Here is a 23,150-nt window from a genome sequence, read left to right as displayed (position 1 = left end):
TGGCTCCCTTGTTTTGGATTAGCTCAGAGTAAAGAATAATTTTGTTACAGTGAAGTTAGACTAACATTGGTGGCTGCTTTCAGCATCTGCTCACCAATACCTTCAGCAGCAGCTGCTCCCTGTGGAACAGTCTTTGGCAAGGATTGACTGGTTCATATGCTTTGCTTGTGAAGAATCTCTTACTATGTTCTAGTGAGGATCCCTTCTGAGCAAAGAACTTTCTTCCTCTCTGCATGATAAGAACATATAAACCTAGTTTATACTGGGTTTGCTTGTCCCATTCAATCAAGTAAGATAGTTTGTCGTGGTGATGTATTGGGTTTTGGGGTTTCTGTGTTGGTGGGTTTTTGGCTTTGTTTTTCCTGAGAGGAAAGTAAAATATAAGGACTGTGCTTTCCCCTTGGAGCATCTGCCTGGTGAAGAGAAAGGAGGCTGCACCGGGTAGGGATGTCCTGCTCCCCTCCTACCTGTGGAGCTTCCTTGGGCCCTTGGAGCAGCCAGCTGCATCCCTCCACACTGGCTGAAGCAGCAGGATCCCATAGTGCTGTACATCTCCAGAGAACCACTGATTTCACAGCTTTCCCAAGCAGAAATTGCACCAAGGCAGGCTAGCAGCGGGACAGGATAGCAGGGCAGGTTGCTGCAGCTGGTCTCTCCCCTGGGAATGGCTTTTTGGAGCAGGAGTGCCTGGAGGCACTTCCCTGTCCTGGGCTGCCAGGAGCCCAAAGGCACTAGCCCCATCCAGCACGGTGGGGAAACCTGAGCCAGGAGAGGCTCAACCTTCCTGCTGCAGTGGGTGCATGCAGACAGGGAGTGGGGGGGGGGGGGGGAGGCTTGGTTTCCCCTTCAAGCTGTGACTGTGGCTTTTACTGTCCTGCACGATCAAGTGTTTCATTTGTGAGTGAGGAACAGAGATGGCTCCTCCAAACCTCAGGCCTCCTTCTGCTGATATTCCCATGGATGCTCGCTCCCGCCTGGGCTGCTGGCACTTTATTTCAGAGTCTTCAGACGCAGGTTCATGCTCTCAATAACCAGACAGGCAGATGCCTTAAAGGGATTGTGCCAACTTTTATTTTATTACCTTGTTTGGAAATGGGATTTGGAGAAGGGGAAGTAAGGGAAGATATGCAGGGGGTAGCTGATTGTTGCAAAAGGGGATGCTTTGGATGTACACTGGCAAAAGTGTTCCTGTCTGACTGGAAATGACTGAAGCAGTAAAGCATGACAGGCAGGACATTGCCTCAGTGGATGTGCTTGCTTTATGGGGTTTTTGGTTTTAAGGTCTACGTTGTAAATTATTTCATACACAGAACAAAAAAGCATGTTTTAATGTCTATATATGTATTTGTATATATATGAGATATATACACACACATATTCTTACAACTCTCAGGTCCTAAAGGCTTCAAGTCTGAAGGGCTATGTGTATATATGCATTATAAAGAATGATGCCAACCGACTGAGACAAGGCTTTCTTTACTGGCTGTGTGATAAATATGTGGGCAAGATGTCTCCATCTGAAATCTTGCACGTGTGCAGGGAGAAGGGGTCATCCAAGCACCGAATGGCAGCCTGCATTGCCCTGTTCCTAGCTGTTCCTTCGAGGGGTGGCATTAGCCCTGTGGGGCTCAGAGGGGCAGATAGAAACACATTCAATTCTGCTGCCCGTGGGTCAGACACCCTACACGTTGGGGCTCCTATTTCCCCATAGGGCTTCCAGTAGACTGTTTTGGTTTCTTTACCACAAAGGAGAAGGTTTGGTGGGCAAAGAGGAGAAGGGGTTTGGGAAGGAAAAGACAGTCAAAATTCACCATACGATAGTTAGACAAATCTTCATAAAGGTCCGTCTGCCTGCTCGCCTCTCATTCTTGCTCTCTCACTCTCTTGCTCTCCTGCGTTCACTCTCATTCTCTGCAGTATGTACGCTGTTGTAGGGCTAAAGGTCTCCTTTTGTCAGGCTAAGGTCAAGTCCCTGGTTGGCAGAGGGCAGCCCTTCATACGGGCCTGTCTACGGCATATTGGCAAGGGCTCAGATTGGAAGCTGCTGTCTGCACTGCCGGGTAGGTGAAGTTAGCGTGCTGCTTGGCCTTCAGCCGCAGGCTGGCCAGGCTGGAGTTGCATGTGTCCCTGTACATGTAGGGGCTGGCTGTTGAGGCGTAAGGACAGGCACTGGATGAGACAGCAGAGTTGAGGCTTGGGCTATTCAGGTTGTTGATGTTTCCCAGGTTGTTGAGGCTGGAAGCCGGTACTCCGGTCACTGCAGAAGGGACCATGGATGAGGGCATGGTCATTGAGGTGATGGAGCTGGGTGGGGAGAACATGGGCTGGGAGGAGAGGGGACTGACGTTCATGGAGTTGAAGAATGGGAAGCTTTTGGCTGAGAGTGGGCTGGTGGTGAGCCCCTTGGTGGCCCAGTTGTTGTAGGAATAGCTGGAATACATGTCATCGTAAGGCTGCATCAGTCCATTGAACTGTGCTCCAAAGCTGTTCTTGCACAGTTCGGCCTGTTGGTTCCTCTCCCGTTTCCTCCACTTAGCTCTGCGGTTTTTGAACCAGACCTGTGAGAGAGAGGGAGGAGATGGGAATCACTCCAGGCTGTCCCTGGAAGGGGCCTTGCCCTGGTCTCTTTGCCCAGCAAGGCAAGAGCTGTTGTAGGGCTGGGGATGCTCCCCGGGATCTGGGAGACTGAGCATGAGGTAAGGGTTGAAGCAAGATGTCTGAGCTGCAGGGTCATCTCCCAGCAAAAATCACCACCTTGATCAAAGCCAACCACTGCCATTTTACAACCCAAAGAATAACCCACCTCACTCAACCAACAGATGCCCTTTATATGAGGAAAAGGGAGGAAAATACTTGCTGTATTTCTGAGTGACCACAGCCCAGGAGGAACTTGTGTGACTTGCGAGCAAAGTATTTGGGGGATGTCATTTGAGAGCTGCTGAGTGGAGGAAATAACCTCTCTTGTTTTGACTTCACCTCAGGACCAGCTTGGGGTGAGGTGTTGGAAGTCTGTCTTCTAACAGGAAAATCTGTTGGTGTTGGAGTGACTCAAACAATGTAACTTCCTAGAGCATGGAAGCTGCTGGAAGGCTATTGATGGTGCTGCTAACTCATATTTCTAGTAGCAGAGAGAAGCTCTGATTCCAGCTGGAGCTTTGCCACGCTATGCCTGTGACCGCACAGTGGTTTGGGAACCCCAAAGAGTGACCTCCAACAAAGCTAAGGCTGGGGGACAGTGGCACTGCAAGGAAGGGGTCTGCTAGGTCAGGGCAGCAGCTAGTGGGATTCTGTGGGGCAGACCCTGGACTTTGCATCTCTCTGTGTTTTTGCAAGGTGGCACTGGATGGGGACACACCACCAGCATGGAGTATGTATGTGGCTGATGTGTCAAATTTTAGAGCTTGGTGAGGTGTTTCTAAGATAGGAAATTTTCTGGTGCCCCTAATTCCTTCCTTGGTTTGTGGAGAACTTGGCGGCTTGTGTCAGAGCTGGCTTCCTCCCCACCAGATGAGGCCCAGGAAGCTGGGAGGGCTGCAGTCCTACCCGCACTCGTGCCTCCGTCAGGTTGGTCCAGACTGCAATCTCCTCCCTGGTGCTCATGTCTGGGTAACGGTTTCTCTGGAAAGTGGCTTCCAGCTCCTGGAGCTGCTGGCTGGTGAAGTGCGTCCTCTGCCGCCGCTGCTTCTTCTTGAGTGAGCCGTCTTCAGGGTTGGAGTCGTCCGTCTGGTTTTGCTGGGACTTCTCAGTGTCTGCGAGAAACAGAAAGATGGGAGAGATCTCCTGAGTTAACCTGGAGGCTTGAATGCATTTGGAGATCCTGTCCTTGGGGCAGCCAGTGCATGCCATGTCCCCATCTGCTGTGCCTACCAGCAGCTCCAGCGGCACCTACAGGAGTGGTCCCATCTCCCTCCTTTGCCCTTGTGAGCAGGCAGCCACCCTGCACCAAAACCAACAGCTCCTTGCTGCAGCACAGCTTGCTCTTGTTTAACTGCTGTAATGGATGTCAGCTTCCAAGCAATTGGATTTGGATCTCCTAGGCTTCCAGGCTCTGGTTTTCATTGGTCACAGTTATGATAGAAGATAGTGACAGAACTTACCCAGGCCAGCAGGTTCTTACTCTGCTTAAAACTCTGCCTAGGTGCCCTTCAGAAAAAGTGAACAGAAACTGGCACTTACGACACAGCAAAAGATCCATAGAGGTTTTGAGGACAAATAATGGGAAAAGGCAAACTGCCAATGATAGCAGGTTGAGGCTCTTAAAAATCCATGCTTCTCAGATCTGGTTAATTTGTCCTTCCTCCCTTCTTACTCCTCTACCTTCTTACTTGGGTGCACATCCATTCCTTAAAAGTAGGAAAAGGCCCCTCTTAGAACTTACCATGAAGTACTCTAGCATCTCCCTGTCCTTCCACCCCACCCTCCTAGATCCCCCTCCTAGAAGCAGTATCTTTCATTTTGTGGCCCTTAACTGAACATCCTGAAACTCTCCAGTGTTCAACTGGTATCTAACTGAAAGTAGAGTTCAGCCTCCTCCTAGATGTTAAACCCAGGCCTTAACTCTGAGCTTTGGGCTGCTGTGGCTGGAGGCAGGCATCAGGTACTTCCCTGTGCCACTGCCCCTCCTGGGGCTGTCAGTACTCTGCAAAAGGGCACAAGGCAAATATAAATATCTTCCATTGTCAAAAGAAAATGTCACATTTGAGCACTTGAACAATGGAGGACAACTATAGGGAGGAAAGATACAGCTTGTGTTTAATTCTGCTGGGAACCAAGGTAAGTCACCACAGAACTACTTTATTCAGGAGAAAATAGGTAGCTTCTGATGTTCACCATCTTCTTCCTCTGATCTAGAAGCACAGTGAAGCAGTTCCAACTGAAAATCAGGGTTTTTTTTCGGGGGGAGAGGTGTTATTTTACAGTGGGAAATACTCAGCTAAACTAAGTAGAAATTACTGCAAAGTTACCAAACTGTTGCACCTGGAAAAAAACCTTTAAAAAATTCTGGCATCACTCTACTGAGATTCAGACTAAAAGTATTTATTGTTTGGTTGGAATTTTTAAGTGGAAGCTAGCTTAAAAGGCTTCAAAGTCCATAAAAATGCTAACATGAAAAGTCTATACAGCCCCTTAAAAAGCAGGGAGGCAAGAAAACAGTAACCTGGAATACAGCTAGGTGAAGAAAAATAAAAGAGTTCCTCAAGTCAGACAGGTATGCTCTGGAAAAATATGCCCCATGAAAGCTAAATGGAAAAGAGAAAGCTTAAAGAGAGGCTGAAAAGCATCTGAGCCCCAAGAGAGAAGGGACTCTGCTTCAGGGCTGTGCTGTACCCAACAGCAGGTGCTTTAATGGAGCCCAGCCCCGAGAGAACCTCGTGCCTCAGGAACCTGGTGCCACCATCCTGTCCTGTAATTCAGAAACCTCTTCCTGCTGTTCCAGGGAAAACCCTCCCTGCCCTCCTCCCAAAGGAACAATGCTGGAGTCACAGGGAGCATTTGCAGGAGAGGCACACATTCTTCATGAAGGACAGCAAGGTGCAGTCAGAAAGGGTTTGTTTCTATGGGTATGCATTGCATCGACTGAAGCAATGTGGGTTCCCCACAGGGTCTCACCAGCCACCTCCGCTTCTGTGGCACATTTAATGTTATCCACCAGCAGGAAAGCTAATGCAAGGAGAGTGAGCTGGCTCTGGTCTCATACTCTCCCTGTTTCCATGAGCATCTTTGCGTGGGGATCCCATGTTCAGCAGAACTCTTGGAAGAATGCTCTTTACTTTTTAAGAGCCATTTCTATAGTGGTTCTTGCCAATGAGATAAATCTGATTCCTCCAGCTCACTGCTCTAAGCCAGTGTTGGAAGAGGGAGATTCCTGCATTATCCATCTTTAAAACAGATTAAAAGCGGAGTGATGCTACGGCGTCTGAGCTAGTTATTAGAAATGGCTCAGTACAGATGAAGAGACAACATTTGGTTTGTTTGTTCATCTGCTGAGTCTGGGTTAATTAAGAGCCTGATGCACACAGGAGATGTTCCCACAGGAGCCCCTGACAAATGTGCGTTTCCAAAGGGGCTGCTGTGGAACAGAGGCTGTGCTTTCATCAGGAGCTCCTGATGAAGAAGGACTGCCCTTCTTCATTGCAGGAAGAAACTACACTGAGGGGGGAGGAAAATGGAGCAAAGGTACCACTGGCTTATGGGCTGCAACTGGGTGGATAAGCTCACCAAGTATCTTGCTTTCTTACTGCTCTTCTCTATGCCTTCTGGTGTAGAACTTTTCATAAATCTTGTGAAGTCCAAGGAGTCCTGACTTTGAACCTGGAAAAATCTCTGCAGCTACACATTCTTCTTTTTGATTTCCTTTTCTGTACCTGCTACCTGTGGCTCTTCCTGAGCATTGCTTATAGGAAGCATCATCTCTGTTTCTGCTTCTTCTATAGGCAGGGGAAAAGTGCCCTCTGCAAATGGTGCAGAGCTTGGGCATTGCAATGGGGACCAGAAGCATGGTAACACAGGGAAAAACAGGACCCTGGAGGAACGATGGGCCTTTTCCATGTCCTGAATCCATATTGAGAAGCAGAATATAGGGAGATGCAGGGCAGATTCTCACCACATCCTACTTCATCCTTGCTCTTCCGCTGACCTGTGCTGCCTGATGAAACCTAATGGAAGGGGGTGTCACACACCACACCACGTCACAGAAAGCACTTGGGAAGTCAGACAGCTGAGCCCAGACAAGCAAGGTTTGTACTCCCTTCCTCAGGATCTCTTACACTGCAGATGAATGAAAGAGAGGAGGAGAGAAGAGAGGCAAGAAGTGCCAGAAGTGCAGCCCTGCCCTGTCCTGGGCTGGCCAGCCCTTGGTGGTGTGCTCTGCTCTGCCTGACACCAGTGCCCACCAGCCTCTTTGTGCAGGTAGTGCTGGCAGACACCCACCTCCCAGAACCATTTTATTTCTAGACCAAGGCAGTGGGGAGTGATGTAGCCAGGCACCCAGCATTTTATTGTCATCCCAAAATAGACTGTGGAATATATCTTGCGCACGTTCACCCACTCAATGAAACGACTGTGGTCATAGCTGGAATTAGCTGCTCATGCCTAATGGAAAAAAAAGTCAGCTCCTAAACTGGCAGCTCTGCGGCGTGCCAGGGTAGGCTTGATCGTGAAGGCCACCTGAATGGGGATGACCGCCATGCATCCAAAGCAGCTGATGAGGAGCCACTGAGCTTGGCTGGGGATGTGCCCAACTAAGGTATGTGGGCAACGGGGAATTCGGCGGGCAGATTCTCTGACCATAGTTATTCCAGCCTAACTCCCTTCATGATACTCACTCTGGGGAATTTTAATCTGCATCATTATGCTTATTAGCTTTTGCATGCGGGTGAGCCTGAAGGCTTTACACGGGGAGCAGCAGGCTGTCCACAGCCCTCACCTCCTCTCATGCTGGCACTGGCAGCTTTGTGTTGTCCTGCTGCACCCAGAGTAACAAGGGATGAAGCAGTCACAGGACAGATGCAAAATCCAGGGGAAGCCATAGTGTTTGGTAGCTGATTTCTGAGCCAGGTGTGAAGGGTGATGTTCCTTCTTCAGAGCCTGATAAAGAATGTGGTAGGCCTGGGGTATGTTCAGCCTTTGGGAATGGTCAGAGGCACCTCCCTGGGACAGCAGCAGCTCACTGTGGAGCCTTGCACCAAGGCACAGGTAAGCAGGCTGTTTCAATTAAAGCAGGGGCAAGACAGTACTTCTCTTCCTTATTGCCTAAACCCGGGAAGTTCAGCCCAGGGTTAATCTGTAACATGGAAAGTTTCAACCTAAGCAATTTAAGCACAGGCTTTTTTAAAAAACAATCAAACAAAACGAAGCCAGTTTATAACTAGGTGTAGCCTTCCGGGATGAGATCTCCCGTGTTGCCGGGATTGCTCTCCTGCTCTGGGGACCTGGCTTAAGCATATACAATGAAATCCTGGTTGGACAGTGACCCGGCTTGCCCAGCTCCTGCCTGCCGTGGCTTCCTGCCTGGGCCCAGGCAACCTGATGACTGGGATGGAGCTCTTGCCTTCCCAATGGCTGTCCTTGTGATACACACCCCTGCACCTTCCCCCTGATTGCTGGGATGCTGTGCTGCCACAGCACCACGCTGGCTCATGGTACAAGAGCAAGTTCAGTGGTTCCCCAGGAGCACCACATCCAGCTCCTGCAAGCCATTGGCCACCTGGATCCACCTGCAAGGACAGGTTGGAGCCTCTCTTGCATGCTGAGCCTTGCACTCACCACTGTGGTCCTGTCCTTTGCAGCTGTGCTCGTGTTGAGGGGTTCCAGAGTCTGAGAGAGACAAGGCTGGGCTGCGTGCCTCCGCATCTGCCAGCAGGTTGAAATCCATGGGGCAGGGATGGCTGGCAGAAGAGGTGGAATCTGAAAAAGCAGTAGACACAGAGGGATTAGGGAGATGGATCTCTTGTGTGACCTCTCCCTGCCTCCTCTGGGAGGGACTTGCCAACCCTTCAGGAAAGGTCTAGGAAAAGCAAAGGATCCCTGTGTCATCCTTGGACCCCTTAGAGTTTCCTAGCTGGAAAATGGACATGCCAGGCTTTCTGCTGAGCTTCCCTATAAATCAAAGATCATCTAGTGACACTTCTATTTGCAGCCTTCAGAGAAAGAGCCTGCAATTTATAGGTGACATTCAGACTGAAATAGCAACACCAGGAGCATGCTGTGTAATGGAGATCTGAGGAAGTGGTTCTGGGCCAGTTGAGGGCTGTTAGCACCTTCCCCAGGTGCTGCTTCCCCATGCTTCTCCTATCCTCCCTGCCCAGCTTCCCTCCTCTTTCTCCCTTGCTTCTCCACAAACCGGTCAAGCCCAAGTAACACTGTCCATACAGCACTAATGCAGATGTACATGCACTCATCCCAAAAGAAAAGCACTCCTGTGCCTGGCACTGATAGGAAGGCACGTCTGTCTGCACAGCCACTACCTCGAGCTGGGACCCAGGCAGTGCAAGTCGATTCCTTCAGGGTACATAAGGATCTCTGGAGCCTGAATTAACACAGGAATCACATTACACACCCTTGGGTGCCTGGGAATGAGTGATCCCGGCTGCAGCACCAGCTCACTTCCAGCCTTAGGTCATCCTGGCTGAAGGCCAGCCTCAAGTGACTATCCTGTGCCTGTAAGCCACCTACCATGGCTGAAAGCATCCCCGCTGGTGAGCTGGTGGCACCACTACGGGCACCACTGGGACTCCTCTACCACCTCTTTCCACGTCTTTCTGTCCCAGGATCAATTGTTCTCATCATGCTCTTCCTCAAGGCCACTGCACCCTCCACCTGTATTGCCCAGAACTCAGCCAAGAGCACTGCTTTGCTCTTGACCACACTTGGACACTCATGAAGAGGCAGGCATGAAGCAGTAGGTGCTACAAGCCCAGCCACACCACCTTGGAAGGGTGAGCTGGCCCTGTGTTAGCCCTCAATCTGAGTTTCAAGTCATAACCCTGCCACATACAGGACGATGCGTTGCTACCAATGCAGGTGTAAAAGTTTGTAAAGGCTGGACTGCTTCAAGGGGACCACAGCAGCTCCTGAAGCTCCAGTCACTCCAGCTAATACCTTCCCAGCTAAGGAGCCTCTCTAAAGCATAACAGCAGCTGAGGCACCATGCCTGGATCTGGGATCCCTGGGTTTAGGGGGGTTTGGACCAGGTGTTGTCAGTCGTGAAGTCTGGATTCTAGCTGGTGAAGGATTGCCTGGCCCCTCAAATCCATGTGTGTCAGGGAGGCAGCCTGCTGAAGGCAGTATTTCATCTGGACTGCACTAGCATTTAGACATGTAAACAAGAGATTAATCACATAGCTGTTGCACCTCCTTTGGAGGTGGATGACAGTGACTAAGAATGTATTTTCAGAGCTGTCTAAAACCTCCTGTCAATTTGAGCAGGGCTGCTGCCAGGGCCCTTAGCAAGGCTGACCCCCATACCTGCAGCATGCTTTCCAGGCTGTGGTGAGAGGGCAGGGAGCCATTTCTAATGGTTATCCGCCTGGCTTCTGCAGCAGATGTCACTCACAACCCCCCAGCAGTTTCCCTCGCTCTCCCCTTCGTTTGACCTCCATCCCCAGCCTTTCTCAGGCTCTGATGAACCCATCTCTACACTGGCCTCAATCAGTGCTCTCCAAAAGCAGTATCTAACAAACGGACCTGGTGCCAGTATCCCAGACCTTTGCCTCCCTCCGGACTTCTGTGAGAGAGAAGTGGCAGGGGCTCTGTTTTTGCTGTGAGTCTGCTTTCTATTTCTACCTCACAGCAAGCCTGACCTCTGATGCCCACCGGCTGTATAAGCTCCTGGCAGCAGCAGGGCACAGCCCTGTTGCTTTTTACCATGTGTATGTACATGAAGTGATGTGACAGGGGTTGTGTTTTCTTTAATACCTTTGCATGGAGTAGGGGAAGTCCATCTGCTGCTGATATTGCTATGGCTTTTAGTATTACTCTTGGAATTATGCAGAAACGCGCAGTGAATTAATTCCATGGATTAAGTCTTGATTAAGATGTGTGTCACTTTGCTGTCTCAGAATTTATTAAGAGCCCTTCTTGAGGCAGCGGCAGATGGAATTTCTGCCCAATGTTTGTAGATGATAATTTCCCCTCTTCTACAGCCATTTGCATATGATTGCATCTGTCAAGCACAATTTCCTCTTTTCTAGGGCTTGACTCTGTACTGGACCAGATTTAAGGAGGAATTCAGACTCTTGCCTTGCTGTAACTGAAGGACAGTGTCCTCCTGTGCAGGGTCCTCTTTGCTTTGAGAGTCCTTTTGCACATCTTGCATTGCTTTCATCTGTGCAAACTGGAGTGGAGTTGGAAAATGATGGAGTAGTATTTTACAGCTGGTTTCACAGGTCTAAATGACAGTAAAAGGCTCAAGGTACATTAAAAATTCATGCCCCATCCTGAACCACACCACTGCAGTGATTACAAGGTTGATCCAAGCTGCTGAGCACAACATAATGTGCTTGGCCTGCCTCGGAGAAGCAGTGGTCACCTAGATTAACAGGTTTTACAGTGTGGCCCATATTCAAATTGAAACTGGGACTTGTGGCTATGAACAAGTTTGTTTTTTGAACTGAATTTTAGACTAGGAGGATTTCAGAGAAGATCTTGTGTATATTATATATATATATATATATATATGTAATTGCATATCTATCGCATGTGTCCTACATGGTAGCATCGAGGCAGGCCTTCTCAGCTTGCTTTACGCAGTTCACAGAGAATCAAAAGCAAAAGGAGAGGGGGTTCTGCTCAGCATGGTTACGAAAGCAGGAAAAGTCTGCAGTGGGGACAGCACGTGAGCTCTGTACTAATGGATTTACCCAAAGGCAACCCCATGCCACTGACACAAAAGGCTGTAGGTATTACTTTAGATTATACAGCCTTTTTGGATTTAATTAAAGGAGCTTTCTTCCACACTGGCTAGATTTCACTGTAGGCAGAGACATTAAGAAAGTCAATGCTAAACCTTCATTGCATTTCTACTAAGTTGTTTGCTTTGTCTCAGGGAGTTACTGAAATCGCACCTCAAAAACATCATTAGACAAGATCAAATTTATCATTTCCATCTAAGTCTTTGTCTCACTAGCATAAAAGAAGGGTTTCTTTAGGGACAGCTCCTGTCCCAGCAACATGCAGCCAGGCTTGCTCAGAGGTTTCAGTTTCATAAACGTAGCCCTGGCTCCTAGCCTGTTCTGGCACCTCTAACTTCTTCCATCAACGTACACAATTGTCCCAAAGATAAAGGTTCCTAAATCTGTAACATACACACCTTTTCTTCCAGTCACTACGCGTGCGTATTCTCTCCCTGCCTCCCATACAACAGTGCCGGCAGCATAGCTCCCTCCAGCCAGACTGGGGACTGCCATCCCTGCCCCACAGGCACAGTGCAGGGAAGCAAAAGAGAGCAGCTCTGGCTCTAGGCTTTTTCTCCTTTCAAATTCACCCTCTTCCTATTTCTGGGTCAATGCTAACTTCCCCAGGACAGGGCCACTGGGGCAGGAGGAGGAAGGCACTTCTATAGGGGAAGACAACCTTGTTTACCCAAAAAGAGCAAGCAAGGATCCCCCTGACCTCTCTCCTGGTTCTCAGTAACACGCTGCTCCATCACCCAGGAGCAAAGATGCCTTTGGTTGTTTTTTTTGGATGGGTGGGAAGGAAACGTAAATGCTGACTGTGAGCCAAGGGAGGCTAATTATAGTGGCGGCTTTTGTGATGTGGAAATTGCTCGCTGAGAGTTGCCTTCGGAGTGACAAGTGCATGCTGCTCAACTCTCCACTACCAGGAGGGAGCAGATACCTGCTGAACCTCTTTCATCAGGTCGATCTGGAGGAAAAAAAGCTATCTCTTGGGCTGTTTTGATGTTAATTGGCTTCCATGGGCATGCAGTGATGCTTCAGCAGGAACATGACAGTTGGGGTCCCTAGGCAGCCACACATGGACCACTGGTGACCCACTGGTAGGAGGGAAGCACACCTGGCTTCCCTCCCTTCGGCAGATCAGCATAGCCCTGTGGACCTGTGAGCTTCCCTCACTGCCTGTTTCTCTGGCCAGGGCCATGGAAGCTGCAGCCTCTGCTTGGGATTGCTGATCTCCACAAAGGGTTCAGGGTTATCCCTCAGGCTGAAAGGTGCTCTGCAATCAGTTGTGGGGGGTGGTGTCTTCTTTCTTTCATCCTCTGACGTGAAGGGATGATGTTACACTAGATGTCTTAGGGTCAGAGCTGTCTCCTTCTGCTCCATCAATCCCAGAAGTCAAACTGCTGGGAGTAACTAGATTCCCAATGGAGTCTGTCTGATTGCTTCACTCCTCTCATGCTCACGTTCCCTGCATGCTGGCTTACTTCTAGCAGAGATAAACATTTGGGACTCTATTTAACTGTACATTTTAAGAAGATGATGTGCCTCTGTACTTTGGTCCCCAGGAGGGGATGAGCTAAGTTGGAGCAGTCCCTGCCGCTTTCTCTGCCCTGTGTCAAAGGGTGCCTGTAACCTCCTGGAAGAGCATTTTGTTCTCCGAATACATGCATGTGTTCAGGGGATGGTACTATTGGAGCGCCTGTGGGCTGGGATTTCAAGTGCCACAGCTTGCACAGCACATGAATAGCACAGTGACCTGAGAGTCAGGCTCTCTTTGCCTGCAGACATGAATGCTGACTGCAAGGGGCTCTTTCCCTGCAGCTAGAAAGCAAAAAGGATGGGATGCAAAACAAGACTTAATCTTCATTTCCTCAAGAATATAGAAATATGACTGCAGGGAGACCAGGGTGACCCACTGCTAAACATCTCAGTGTAGCTTTAAGTCTCTAATCTTAATGGAATTGCAGCAGGAACCATGAGCGACCATTAATCACTAGAAGATAAACAGCAGCAGCCAACTGGTGACCCAGAGCACAGAGCCATTACAGGACAGGAGAGCAAGCTGTGTGCCTCCAAAAACTTCAGGCTGTGCAGAGCCCCAGGCTGGCTTTTGGGTGCACAATCAGAAATGGATCACTGACCTCCAGTAAGGGCTGAGTCACAGGTTATAATAAACTTTATTTCTCGATTTAGTCCTTGCAGTTGGGCACTAACGCCTGAGCTCTGGTGCTGGGCGCTTTTGTAGTGGTGTGAACTGCTCTAAAGTATGAAATGTGGTTTGGCTGGCTTTTTTTCCTCCCATTGGGAGGAACTGCCAAAGCTCCCTGTGGTGCTTGGTATCTTATAGCTGTCAGAGCATACTACCTGGCACTGCCCCACACATGGTGTGGGCTGCAAGAACATTACCTGCAGCAGTGTGGTACCACACCAGCTGCAGCAGCCCTTGCTCCCAGCTTTTTACCCACAGCTATCAGCATGGGCTGGCTTTCTGAGGAGGATGTCGATGCTGTTTCCACCGTCTTCTCTTTCTGTGCATGGCTTCACTGAGAAGTTCATGATACTGTGAGGTGGGGAGAGGATGGGGAGATAAGGCACTGTCGCTGACTGGGGTTATGGTGTAGGTAAAACCACTCTGCGGTTCTGGGACTCCATCCTTCGTCTCAAAAATGTTAATGAACCTATCTAAACTGGTAGAGGCTATGAAGCAAAATTCCTTTAAGTGCTTTCAGATCCTCAGATAAGAGGTGCTAGGGAAATGCCCACAGCCTTGCTGGAGACTGCCTAATGCATTCCCCACAGGCTGGCAGCAGCCTGCAAGGTAAGAGCAAGCTACTCACTTCCTCCGCTGCGACAGGAGTCTGTGACTGTGGAGGAGGGCAATGGCAAAAAACTTTTCTCTGGGCAGCAGAGGGTTAATAAATCGCCTGTATTCTGGAGGATTATCACAATGGAAACATCCCAAGGATTGACAGCTCCATACCCATGTCCACAGCAAAAAAAGCCCACAATGGAATGTGTCCTGTTCGCGGATTTGATGGCCCACGCCATGCCCCTGTGCCGGGGAAGAGCCCTGATGTAACCATGCCCTGTACATCACGCACTGCCCTCCCCAAGCAGTGTACCTGCGGCCCCTGACTGGTGCAGACCCTGATGGGTGGCGGTCTGCAGAGACAGAGCAACACACTTGGGTTTGGCTTAAAGCAAGCTATCTGCATTAGTGTCTTTGGACCCCAGTGCTGCCCTTAGCCTACCTGGGTAGTTTTTCAAATGGTGACCATAATTTGGAAACAAAGAGCTAAACCTAACACAGAAGGAAAGTCCTGCCAGACATTCTGCAAAGTTGTGTTTTTTCCTAAACATAGCATTCACACTTCTGCATTCTTGTACGCACTGCACTGCAGGTCCGTGCCCGGCTGCGACTCCAGTATCCCTTGGATGCTCTGCCTCAGTGGGACTCTCAGCACCTTGGCTTCATCAGGGCTGGGATTTTCTTTTTGACAGACCATGCAGTTATATTAATAAAGCCATGCTTTGTTATGGCTTATTTTGTTTGTTAGGCATCTGGAACAAAATAAATCAGCAAAGGCTCAGTTTTGCCCAAACGAATTGCGATCGCACAAAGTTGCTGGCACAGGGAGGCTCCATGGCACAGGAGTGCTGGGAGTGAGAGCATAGTCTGCAATTATTGGGGAAGAAAAGTCCTTCAAGAAAATTAATCCCTTTGCTTTGGGGAAGGGAGAAAATAAACTGATTTCAGTAAGAAATTCTGCCTGGGAGAATCTCGCAACCGAAACAAAGGACCTGGTAAAGCACAGTGCCAGCATTGGCCTGGCCCAGATGTACCAACCCTGCTTGTCCCTGCCTGCCCTTGCCTGCTCCCACAGCAATATGGGCTGGCTTCAAAGTGATTCCTGCCAGCGCTGCAGGATCTGCCTGCATCTGCACTGAGGAAAGAGCTGTACTGCTACAGTGTATGAGGGACCGTGAACTCCCCTTGTACCCACAAGCTGAGCAGAAGCAGAGCCGGGAGCAAGAAGAGACAATTGCAAACCAGGGTCCCAAGCAGGAATGAGAGGCACAGGCAGCCTGGCTGCAGCTCAGGAGCCAGACACGCGCTGCTCACGCAGCAGCACAGGGCAGCGGGGCTGGCATCAGCAGATCGGTATGCGTGGCCGTATTTATTCGGGTGATTGTATGAATTCGACTAATTATTCTGGCATTCAAAGGAAACTGGCCCAATTCCCATGGGGGCTGCGCTCACAACAGCATGGCAGGGTCATTTCTGTATCTTTGCAGCCGTAAAGTTGGCCCATTTTAGGGAGGCTCAGCGAGATCAAGGACTGGAGCTGCATGACTCCAGATGCTGTCAGGAGTTTTGTATGCAGATGGAGGGCTGTGGATGACTCAGACGTTATCAAAGATGTAAATGATTCTCACAATTAGTAAACAAGCTTAAGAAAGCCCCTAATCAAGCGGGTGATGCAGGGGGCTGAAGGTCAGGAAGGATCCCGCCATGCTGTCGGCACGTCACACCCTTTCGGCTGGCTGACCTCAGCGCACTGTGGAGCTGCCGGCGTCCGCCATCCACCAGCACTTCTGCTAGAAAGCCTGGCTTGACTTGATCATAAACATTTGTTCTGTGACAAAACTTGGCAAAACCAGCAGCCAGAAAGAAGCTGCTTTCTGGGGAAGGGTGCTGGTTCGTTGTTTTAAAACAACCTGGTGGAGCTCAGAGGATTGCAGGGCTGCAAAGGGGAAAGTAGTGACTGTTGAGGGTGCCGTGACAGCCCCACCAGGCACCATGACCAACAAATGGCTCTGCTGGTTAAGGCAAGGAGAGCCCAGAAGCGGCTGGCTCGCTCTGAGGGCTGTGTTGTCTCACAGTGCAACCCGCAGCGCCGGAAGAAGCCGATGTCTGCTGTGCCCAGCTGTAAGGTTTCCTGATTATTTGCCTTCTTTCTTTCTTTTTTCCCAAGCAATTTATATTTATATATATATATGTATCTATATATTTAAAAGCTCTCTGGCAGGAAAACCCTTGCGGGACACAGGCTTCCATGAATAAAACACGGGGATTATCTCAGCCTGCATTATCCCTCCGCTCTTCCTTAGGATACCGCAGCAGGTAGGGCTGGGACAGGAGGAGGATTGCTCCAGGAGGGATGATGGAGCTCACCCCCCATACTCTGCCTTTATGGACTTTGCAACATGCCCTGAAGGTCAGCCTGTTTACCCAGACATTGTTTGAAGGGGGCCGAGGGAGGCAATTAGCTGTCCCCACTGCAAACACTGCTGGGTCCATCCAACCTGACAGAATTTTGCAAGCAGCCTGCCCTGGCAGGATCAGGCCCACAGCACATCCGGTTTTGTGCTGTGTGCCTGCAGCAAATGGTTAAATTGTGCATATCAGGGAACATGAGAAGAAGGAACGGTGGGTGGGTGAGCAGGGAGGGATGGCAGCCCTCCATCCCCGCAGCCTCTCACCCAGGTGCCCCACTCAGGGCCATGGCAAACCTCCTTGTTTCCCTGAATTCAGGGGCAAAACAGGCATCACAAGCACCAAAACAAGAGGTTTGAATTTCAGGATCCTGACAAGCACTGTGCTGCTTACAGACTATGTACAAAGTCTGCTTCTTTTTCCTTCCTTCCCTTAAATCCTTAGTTTTTCCATCTGCCGGAGGCTGCATCCCATGCAGAGCCTTGGGAGGTAGGCAGTTTGGGTGGGTAGCAAAGGAAGCTGTACAGCCCTCATTACTCATCCAGCCTGCCCCTCGGGCAATCCCATCAAAGCGGTTCGGACTGAAACGGGACGGGGCAGAGGGAAGTGAACTGTCTCGAAACACTGCCGCTTGGGTCACACCACCTCCCTGCCAGCCTGGCTGCGCTGAGGACGGGGACCTTACACCCTGACATACCCCCGCCCCAGCCAGCCCCCAGCCAGCCTGCCAACAGACCCCACCGGCAGCTCCTCAGCCTCCCACCATGGCCTCGGGCTCGGGATACATCTCAGCTCAAGCACTGAGGTTTTTTTTAAACACCATTATTAAACCCACCCAACGCAACTTAAGCTGTGAAACCCTTTTAAATGGAACACAGAAGCACATATTGTTCATCATTTTGGAATTTCTCCCTTGTTAGGTATGGATACATATCCAGATTGACCTCTATGCCTCAATTAATTTAGCTTAAAGGTTTAGATTTCATATTTTTAATTACCCTTGTACTTATTTTATTTTGGAGGAAAACTTCCACGAATTTACTTTATAAAATAACATTGCAATAAACTCATACAAAAAAAAAACCTCCTAACCCCAACTTGTAGAACTGGAAGTTGGAATATTGTGGCACCAAAAATAAAACTGATGGAACAAAAAGGGAATTTCATGTGGTTTTCATTGTCAAGTCTAAGCTCAGAAACAAACAGGAAATAAAAATGGCTAAAACAAAAGAGATTTCTTTTAAAGTGTGTTCAAGTCTAAGCGGGGAGCTGCTTTATTTGGGAGGGATTCTCTGTTTATTTGTTTTTGAGAAAGAGGAGTAAATAAAAATGTCCACACACAGACAGGTCAATTTGATTTACAGTTGTATCTGCATGCTTCTCACTGGGCATTTTTAATAAGCTTTTTTTTTAAGGAAAATACTTGCATAAATAGCAGCAGCATTAGAAGGGGAAGAAAAGACAATGGGAGGAGGGTGTTCTTTCTTCTTGAGATGAGGTTGGGAGAAAAAGGAACGAAGAGGGAGAAAGGTGAAAGTAACTGCAAACTGTCCGGTCATTTGTCCTATTTCATCTTTGTACTTTCTCAATTTCTGCAGGCAGCTCTGCAGGCACTGAGCCTTCCAGCCCATGCCACCCCACTGAACCTCCCCAAGTAGCAAATAAATTCATTGATATAATAAGAGTGGTCTGCAGGATCAGGGCTACATGGAATAGAGCAGCATACATGCTGCACCCTGCAGAGAAAAGTGTTTCTTAGCTTCCCAGATTTGGGATTGTGGAACTTGTCTTACATGAGATCTGATGGTGATTTTGAATGGTTAATTTAATGCAGGCAGGTCGCAGCTCCCCATATCAGCTGAGATCCCCAGCAGCTACAGACCCATTAGTGTGTCTCTGAACACTCTGAACAGTCAAAAAATCAGATGGACAAAATTAACAGCAGCTTCTGCAAATTCAGCTCTGGTTTCCCTCCTCTTTTGCACTAGTTAACTGGGTGTAAATGTTTATTTTCTGGTGGAACTGTGGTTTGGGACATAGCAAAGAGCCTCAGATTGAGGGTCAAGGGACAGAGGTTGTATTTCTGGCTCAGAACAGGTAATTCTGACAGAGCCGTCTCTCCTGTGCACAACAGGAATACTTCTCTTCGTGCTTAAGCATACAGAGCTCTGCCTACAGGAAGGCTAGGTAGCTCCGGAGGAGAGATCATAAGGTGCAGCTCTTCAGAAATGAGGGCTCTGAGCTTGAACTTGTACCCTGCAAGGCAGCAGGAAATTTCCTGTTCAGTGTGCAGAAAACTGGCCCTCTTCCCGAATCTGCTGGGTAATACTCTGAAACTGGTGGGGAGGGAGGAGGAGGACCTCTCTTGCTTTCTCCCCATCTCCTTTTAAAGCCTAATAATAAGAGAAATATTTCCCAGCTTCTGCCCAGCTAGATCTCTTAGTTCCTGCCTGAAAACAACTTTCAATATTTAACTGTTGCTGGAAAACAGCAGATCCATCACTAACTATCCCGTGCGAATCTGCATCCCTGGCCAGGCTGCTGTACCTGTCCTCCTCCGGGGTTGGGTGGAGACTGATGATTTTTGAGCAAGTCCTTTCCTACAGAAGCAACCCACTCTGCACCAAGTCCAGCCCCATTCCTTGTGCTGCCAAGCCTCCAAGAACAGCCTGTGGACTCCCTTAAATGCCCCAAGGAAGCCCAGAGCTAATAACCAGCTTCATTCAATTCCCAGTCACATTATTATCCAATCTGCCAGAGGCATTAATATTCAGAGGTGAGGCGGCAGGAGGGCAGGGGTTCTGGCGAGGGGGAGCGGCACACAAAGGGGAAGAAGGGAGGCACGGCAGGCCGGCCTCAGAAATCCTCTTTCTCCAGCTGTCTGAAGCCCCAGCCCATTTCAGCCGGGTGTTGACAAGAGAGGGTTTTTTTATACAGCCTCAGCACTAACTCTGATGCCAGCTGGTGGTGGCTGTGCCCCTGCCAACAGCAAATGCCCGGGCTTGGCACAGCCTGATGCCCTTGGCCCCGGTAAGAGGGAGAGCTTTGCCCCCTCTGCCATCGGGCCCTAAGTAAATAGCAATCTCCCATTTTCAAACAGCCAGATAATCGCTGAGCCTGCTCAGAGAAGCCTGTTTCTGACCCCTCTCCCTCCACGGCCGGACAGCCTCATCCCGCTGCCTTCCCGACACAGAGCACACAGCATGAAAATACCAGTTCTCCCCATCTGGGACTTCGCTCCCAGCCCAGGTACCTCCCCTGTCCCCAGAGCTGGGGCACATGTCACGAGACAGATCTTATGTTCCCAGCTCATCTTCCTTTTGAAGCAGTCTCCTAGATCAGGTTTCTGGCTTTTTCTTTTTGGCAGTCTCCAAAGTCAGCCTCACCTCCCAATCTTAAGGTTTTGGGTAGCATCTGACAGAGAGAGGAGATGCCACTCTTTTTTGTTACCTCTCCTTAGGGTACATTAACCAATACTTTTGCAATCCAGTCACAATTTGCAGATCTATTAATTGCCTGAATTAAGTCCTTATAGAAACATAACAGATATAAAGTGAGGCAACAGTTTAACTGCCAGAGAGATACACCGGTTTATAAACCAGTGCCTTGGAACAGGAAACAACTCGGGAATATACGGGGGCTTTCACGGGGGGGAGCCTGGGCTGCAGGTCATGCAAACCCAGTAACACCAAGAACAGCAGGAAAAACACCAGACTCAACCAAACCCCTCTCCAAGTGCTGGGGAAAGACACCTCCCTGTGAGGGCTCCCTGTGAGGAGCACCGGGCATGGTGTGACTGTTTGATAACGAAAAAAGAATCAAACCCTGCTCTGCTTCTGAAGACATTTGTGGAGACTGAAGCAGCTACCATGCTCTGCTGGTCCCCCAGGAGCCAGCAGACAGCGCTTTGTCCCTCACAGCAAAGCACAAACACCCATCCCTCTGCCTCACCAACAGGCTGAGGGGCTGGGAGAGATTGCAGGGAACCAGGAAGACCCTGATCCCATTGCCAAAAAGGGGGTCCTTTCGCGTCCTTTGGAAGGCAGGACAGGAACAGGGGTGACACTTCCGAAAGGCACCTTCCTGTGCTGTTGCTTTCAGCATCTCCCGAAATCGTGGAGGCAGTAGAGCCGTTTCATCCCTCGCATCCTCCAGGCCCCGCTCCAGGCGTGGAGGACCCACAAAGCTTGTCTGGGGATTGCCAAATTCCCCTCTTCGTCTTTAGCACTAGTCTCTACAAAAAAAAGTGCATGGATCACGGACCAATCTGTCCGAAGGCTGCCTCCTTCAACGGCAAGGGAACGGGGAGGCAGGTGAGGAACTGGCTTTGGTTCCTGCACCTCCGGCTTGCAGCACCAACCCGTGCCGCGGCTGGGAGCTCACACCGGGCTCTGCAGGACCCCAGGGCCCTGCAGTAGCGTGTCCTCTGCGGCCATCCGTGCGCAGCCGAGTTCTGCACCACAATAACCCGCCGGCCGGGTGGGAAAGCTGTGCAGGGCCCCGGGAGCCTCGGCGGGGGCATGCTGCTCCGGGCTGCTCAGCCCCGCCGGGGAGGGGGAGGCTGCACCGGCGCCGGCAGCGCCTCTTCGGGGCTCTGGCGCTGACGGGGGGAAGCCATCCCCCTCCTAGCCCGTCCCCCCAGCTGTCCGGCCTCGGGGGCGCCGGGAGAGCGGCCGACAGGTGTGCCCGGCTCGGCGGCACCGGGTCCACCGCCCCCCCGGGCCCCAGCCCGCTCCAGCAGCTGCGGCGGAGCGAGGCCGCCCTCCCCCGCCGGAGCCGTGGCGAAGCCGTCCCTCTCTGCCGCTCCGAGGAGGAGGACGGGGGGAAATGACAAGGGGGTGCCGCGCTGGCGGGTTAGCTCTTCCCCCGGGGCTGCACTCGTTGAGCGGGGAATTGCCGGGGGAGCGGCAGCACAGGGCTCCGTCGGGCGCCCGCTGCGATCGGCCGGGCTTCCCGGGCACCCAGCGGGACGCCGGTTTGCACCGTGCCTCCAGTGCCGGGGAGCCGGCGGAGCCCGTGCAATCGCCCGCAGGTCTGACGGCCGGCTCTGCCAGCAGCCCCCCAGCGCCGGGAGGCCGCGCTCTGCCAGGGCAGTTCGGAGCTCCCAGCGGAGCTCGACGTTTCCCGCCCTCCTCCTTCTCCCGCAGGCCGGACAGGGCTGTTATTCCCTATCAGGCGCCCGGGAGCCCCGGCGCGCAGCCGGCGGCGGCGTTCCGGGGCAGGTTCGCCCCGTCTGCGGGGGCCGGCTCGCCCTCTCTCCGGCGCTGCAGGGAGGTCTGCTCTGCTGTAAACAGGAGCCAGCCCGTTACATAAATATCATTTATCCAACTGTCCAAAAACCGTCGGGCTGCCTTTCTTTTCCCCGCCTCTGCTCCCCGCGCCCTTCTCCCATGGATCCTGCAGAGAGCTGAGCCGCAGCCCGCAACGCCGTTATTTACGGCGAGCCCCGACTAATTTAAACAGCCCCTACCCCACTCGCCTGAATGGAAAATAACTAAGTTTAGCAAGGGCGGAAGGCTCCGGCAGCGCTCGCCGGGAAAGCGCCCGCAGTGGTCCCGAAGGGTGGCCGGGATGGCGGCACCCCGGTGCCGGCGGGCAGGGGACCGCCGTGTCCTGCAAGGGCAGAAGGGAAGAGGCGCCGCGCCCCGCCGCCGGGCAGGCAGCTGTAGGGGCAGCGCTGGGGAACAGCTCCGCCGCACTCAGCCCGGGGATCTATCCTGTGTGGCAGGGTAGGGCTCGAACGTCCTGCTCTCCCCCTGCCCCTGGCTGCAGCTCTGTGCCCCGCGGGAGCGGAGCTGGGCAGAGCGCAATGAGCCGCCCCGCCGGGGATGCTCTTGTCCTGTGGCAGCGTCGTAAGGGCTGCGGCCGAGCGGCTCCGTACGGACGGGCTGGCAGCTAGGGGTTTACGAGGAGAGACGGGGAGAACCCCGCCTGGGAGGCCGGGGACGGAGGGACACTTACAGCGGCTCCAGATGCGGGCTCAGCTGGGCGGCCTTAATCCTGCGAGAGGGGCGAAGCTGGCCCCCGCCCCGCGGCCCGGGCTGCTCTGCCGCCGTCAGAAAGTAAATCCCCCCGGCTCCCCGGGCACTCTGCGCCTTGCTGCCGGCCCGCGGCTCACGGGAAGGGCGGAGGGCGCCAACCGACTGCCTCCCATTCACCCTGGCCATTCACTTTATGGCGGGCGGCCGGCGCCCCCCGCCAGCTGCACTGAGCGCCCCGCTCCCGCCCGCCCCATTCCAGCTGCGCGCCCGCCGCCGCCCGCCCCGTCCAGCACCGCCCGCCCCGGCCCCGCCCTGCGCCCCGCCCTGCGCTCCTGCCGTCCAATCGCCCTGCGCCTCATTTTCATTCCGCCGCACCCCGGCCCCAGGATTCGCAGAGGAGGGCGGTAGGCCCCGCCCCCGCCGCGTTGGCCCCGCCCCTGTCCCTTCGCACCGAGGCCTCCGCCACGGTCGCGCCGGGGCAGGGTGAGGGGGCCGGCGGGAGGACGGGGAACGTGTGCCCGCGGCAGGCGTCCTGCCCCATCAGCCCTGGGGCTT

General features: G+C 51.8%; 1 protein-coding gene across 1 annotated transcript; it reads right to left on the bottom strand.

Annotated features, from left to right (window-relative positions):
- Positions 1–1,036: 1,036 nt before the first annotated feature.
- On the bottom strand, positions 1,037–22,840 carry PITX3 (paired like homeodomain 3). Its single transcript, XM_057425706.1, has 4 exons — positions 22,576–22,840; positions 8,266–8,406; positions 3,544–3,749; positions 1,037–2,558 (listed from the first exon to the last, which is right to left on the bottom strand). The coding sequence occupies exons 2-4, from the start codon at positions 8,372–8,374 to the stop codon at positions 1,995–1,997; spliced, it is 879 nt and encodes a 292-aa protein (XP_057281689.1). The 5' UTR covers positions 8,375–8,406; positions 22,576–22,840; the 3' UTR covers positions 1,037–1,994.
- Positions 22,841–23,150: the final 310 nt, after the last annotated feature.

The sequence above is a fragment of the Pezoporus wallicus genome, unplaced genomic scaffold (genome assembly GCF_028554395.1).
Source record: "Pezoporus wallicus isolate ANWC-B61680 ecotype Strahan unplaced genomic scaffold, APGP_CSIRO_Pwel_v1 contig_7892, whole genome shotgun sequence".
Taxonomy (NCBI): Eukaryota; Metazoa; Chordata; class Aves; order Psittaciformes; family Psittacidae; genus Pezoporus; species Pezoporus wallicus.
Note: the sequence above shows the minus strand (reverse complement) of the source record. Positions and strands in the feature narration are given on the sequence as shown.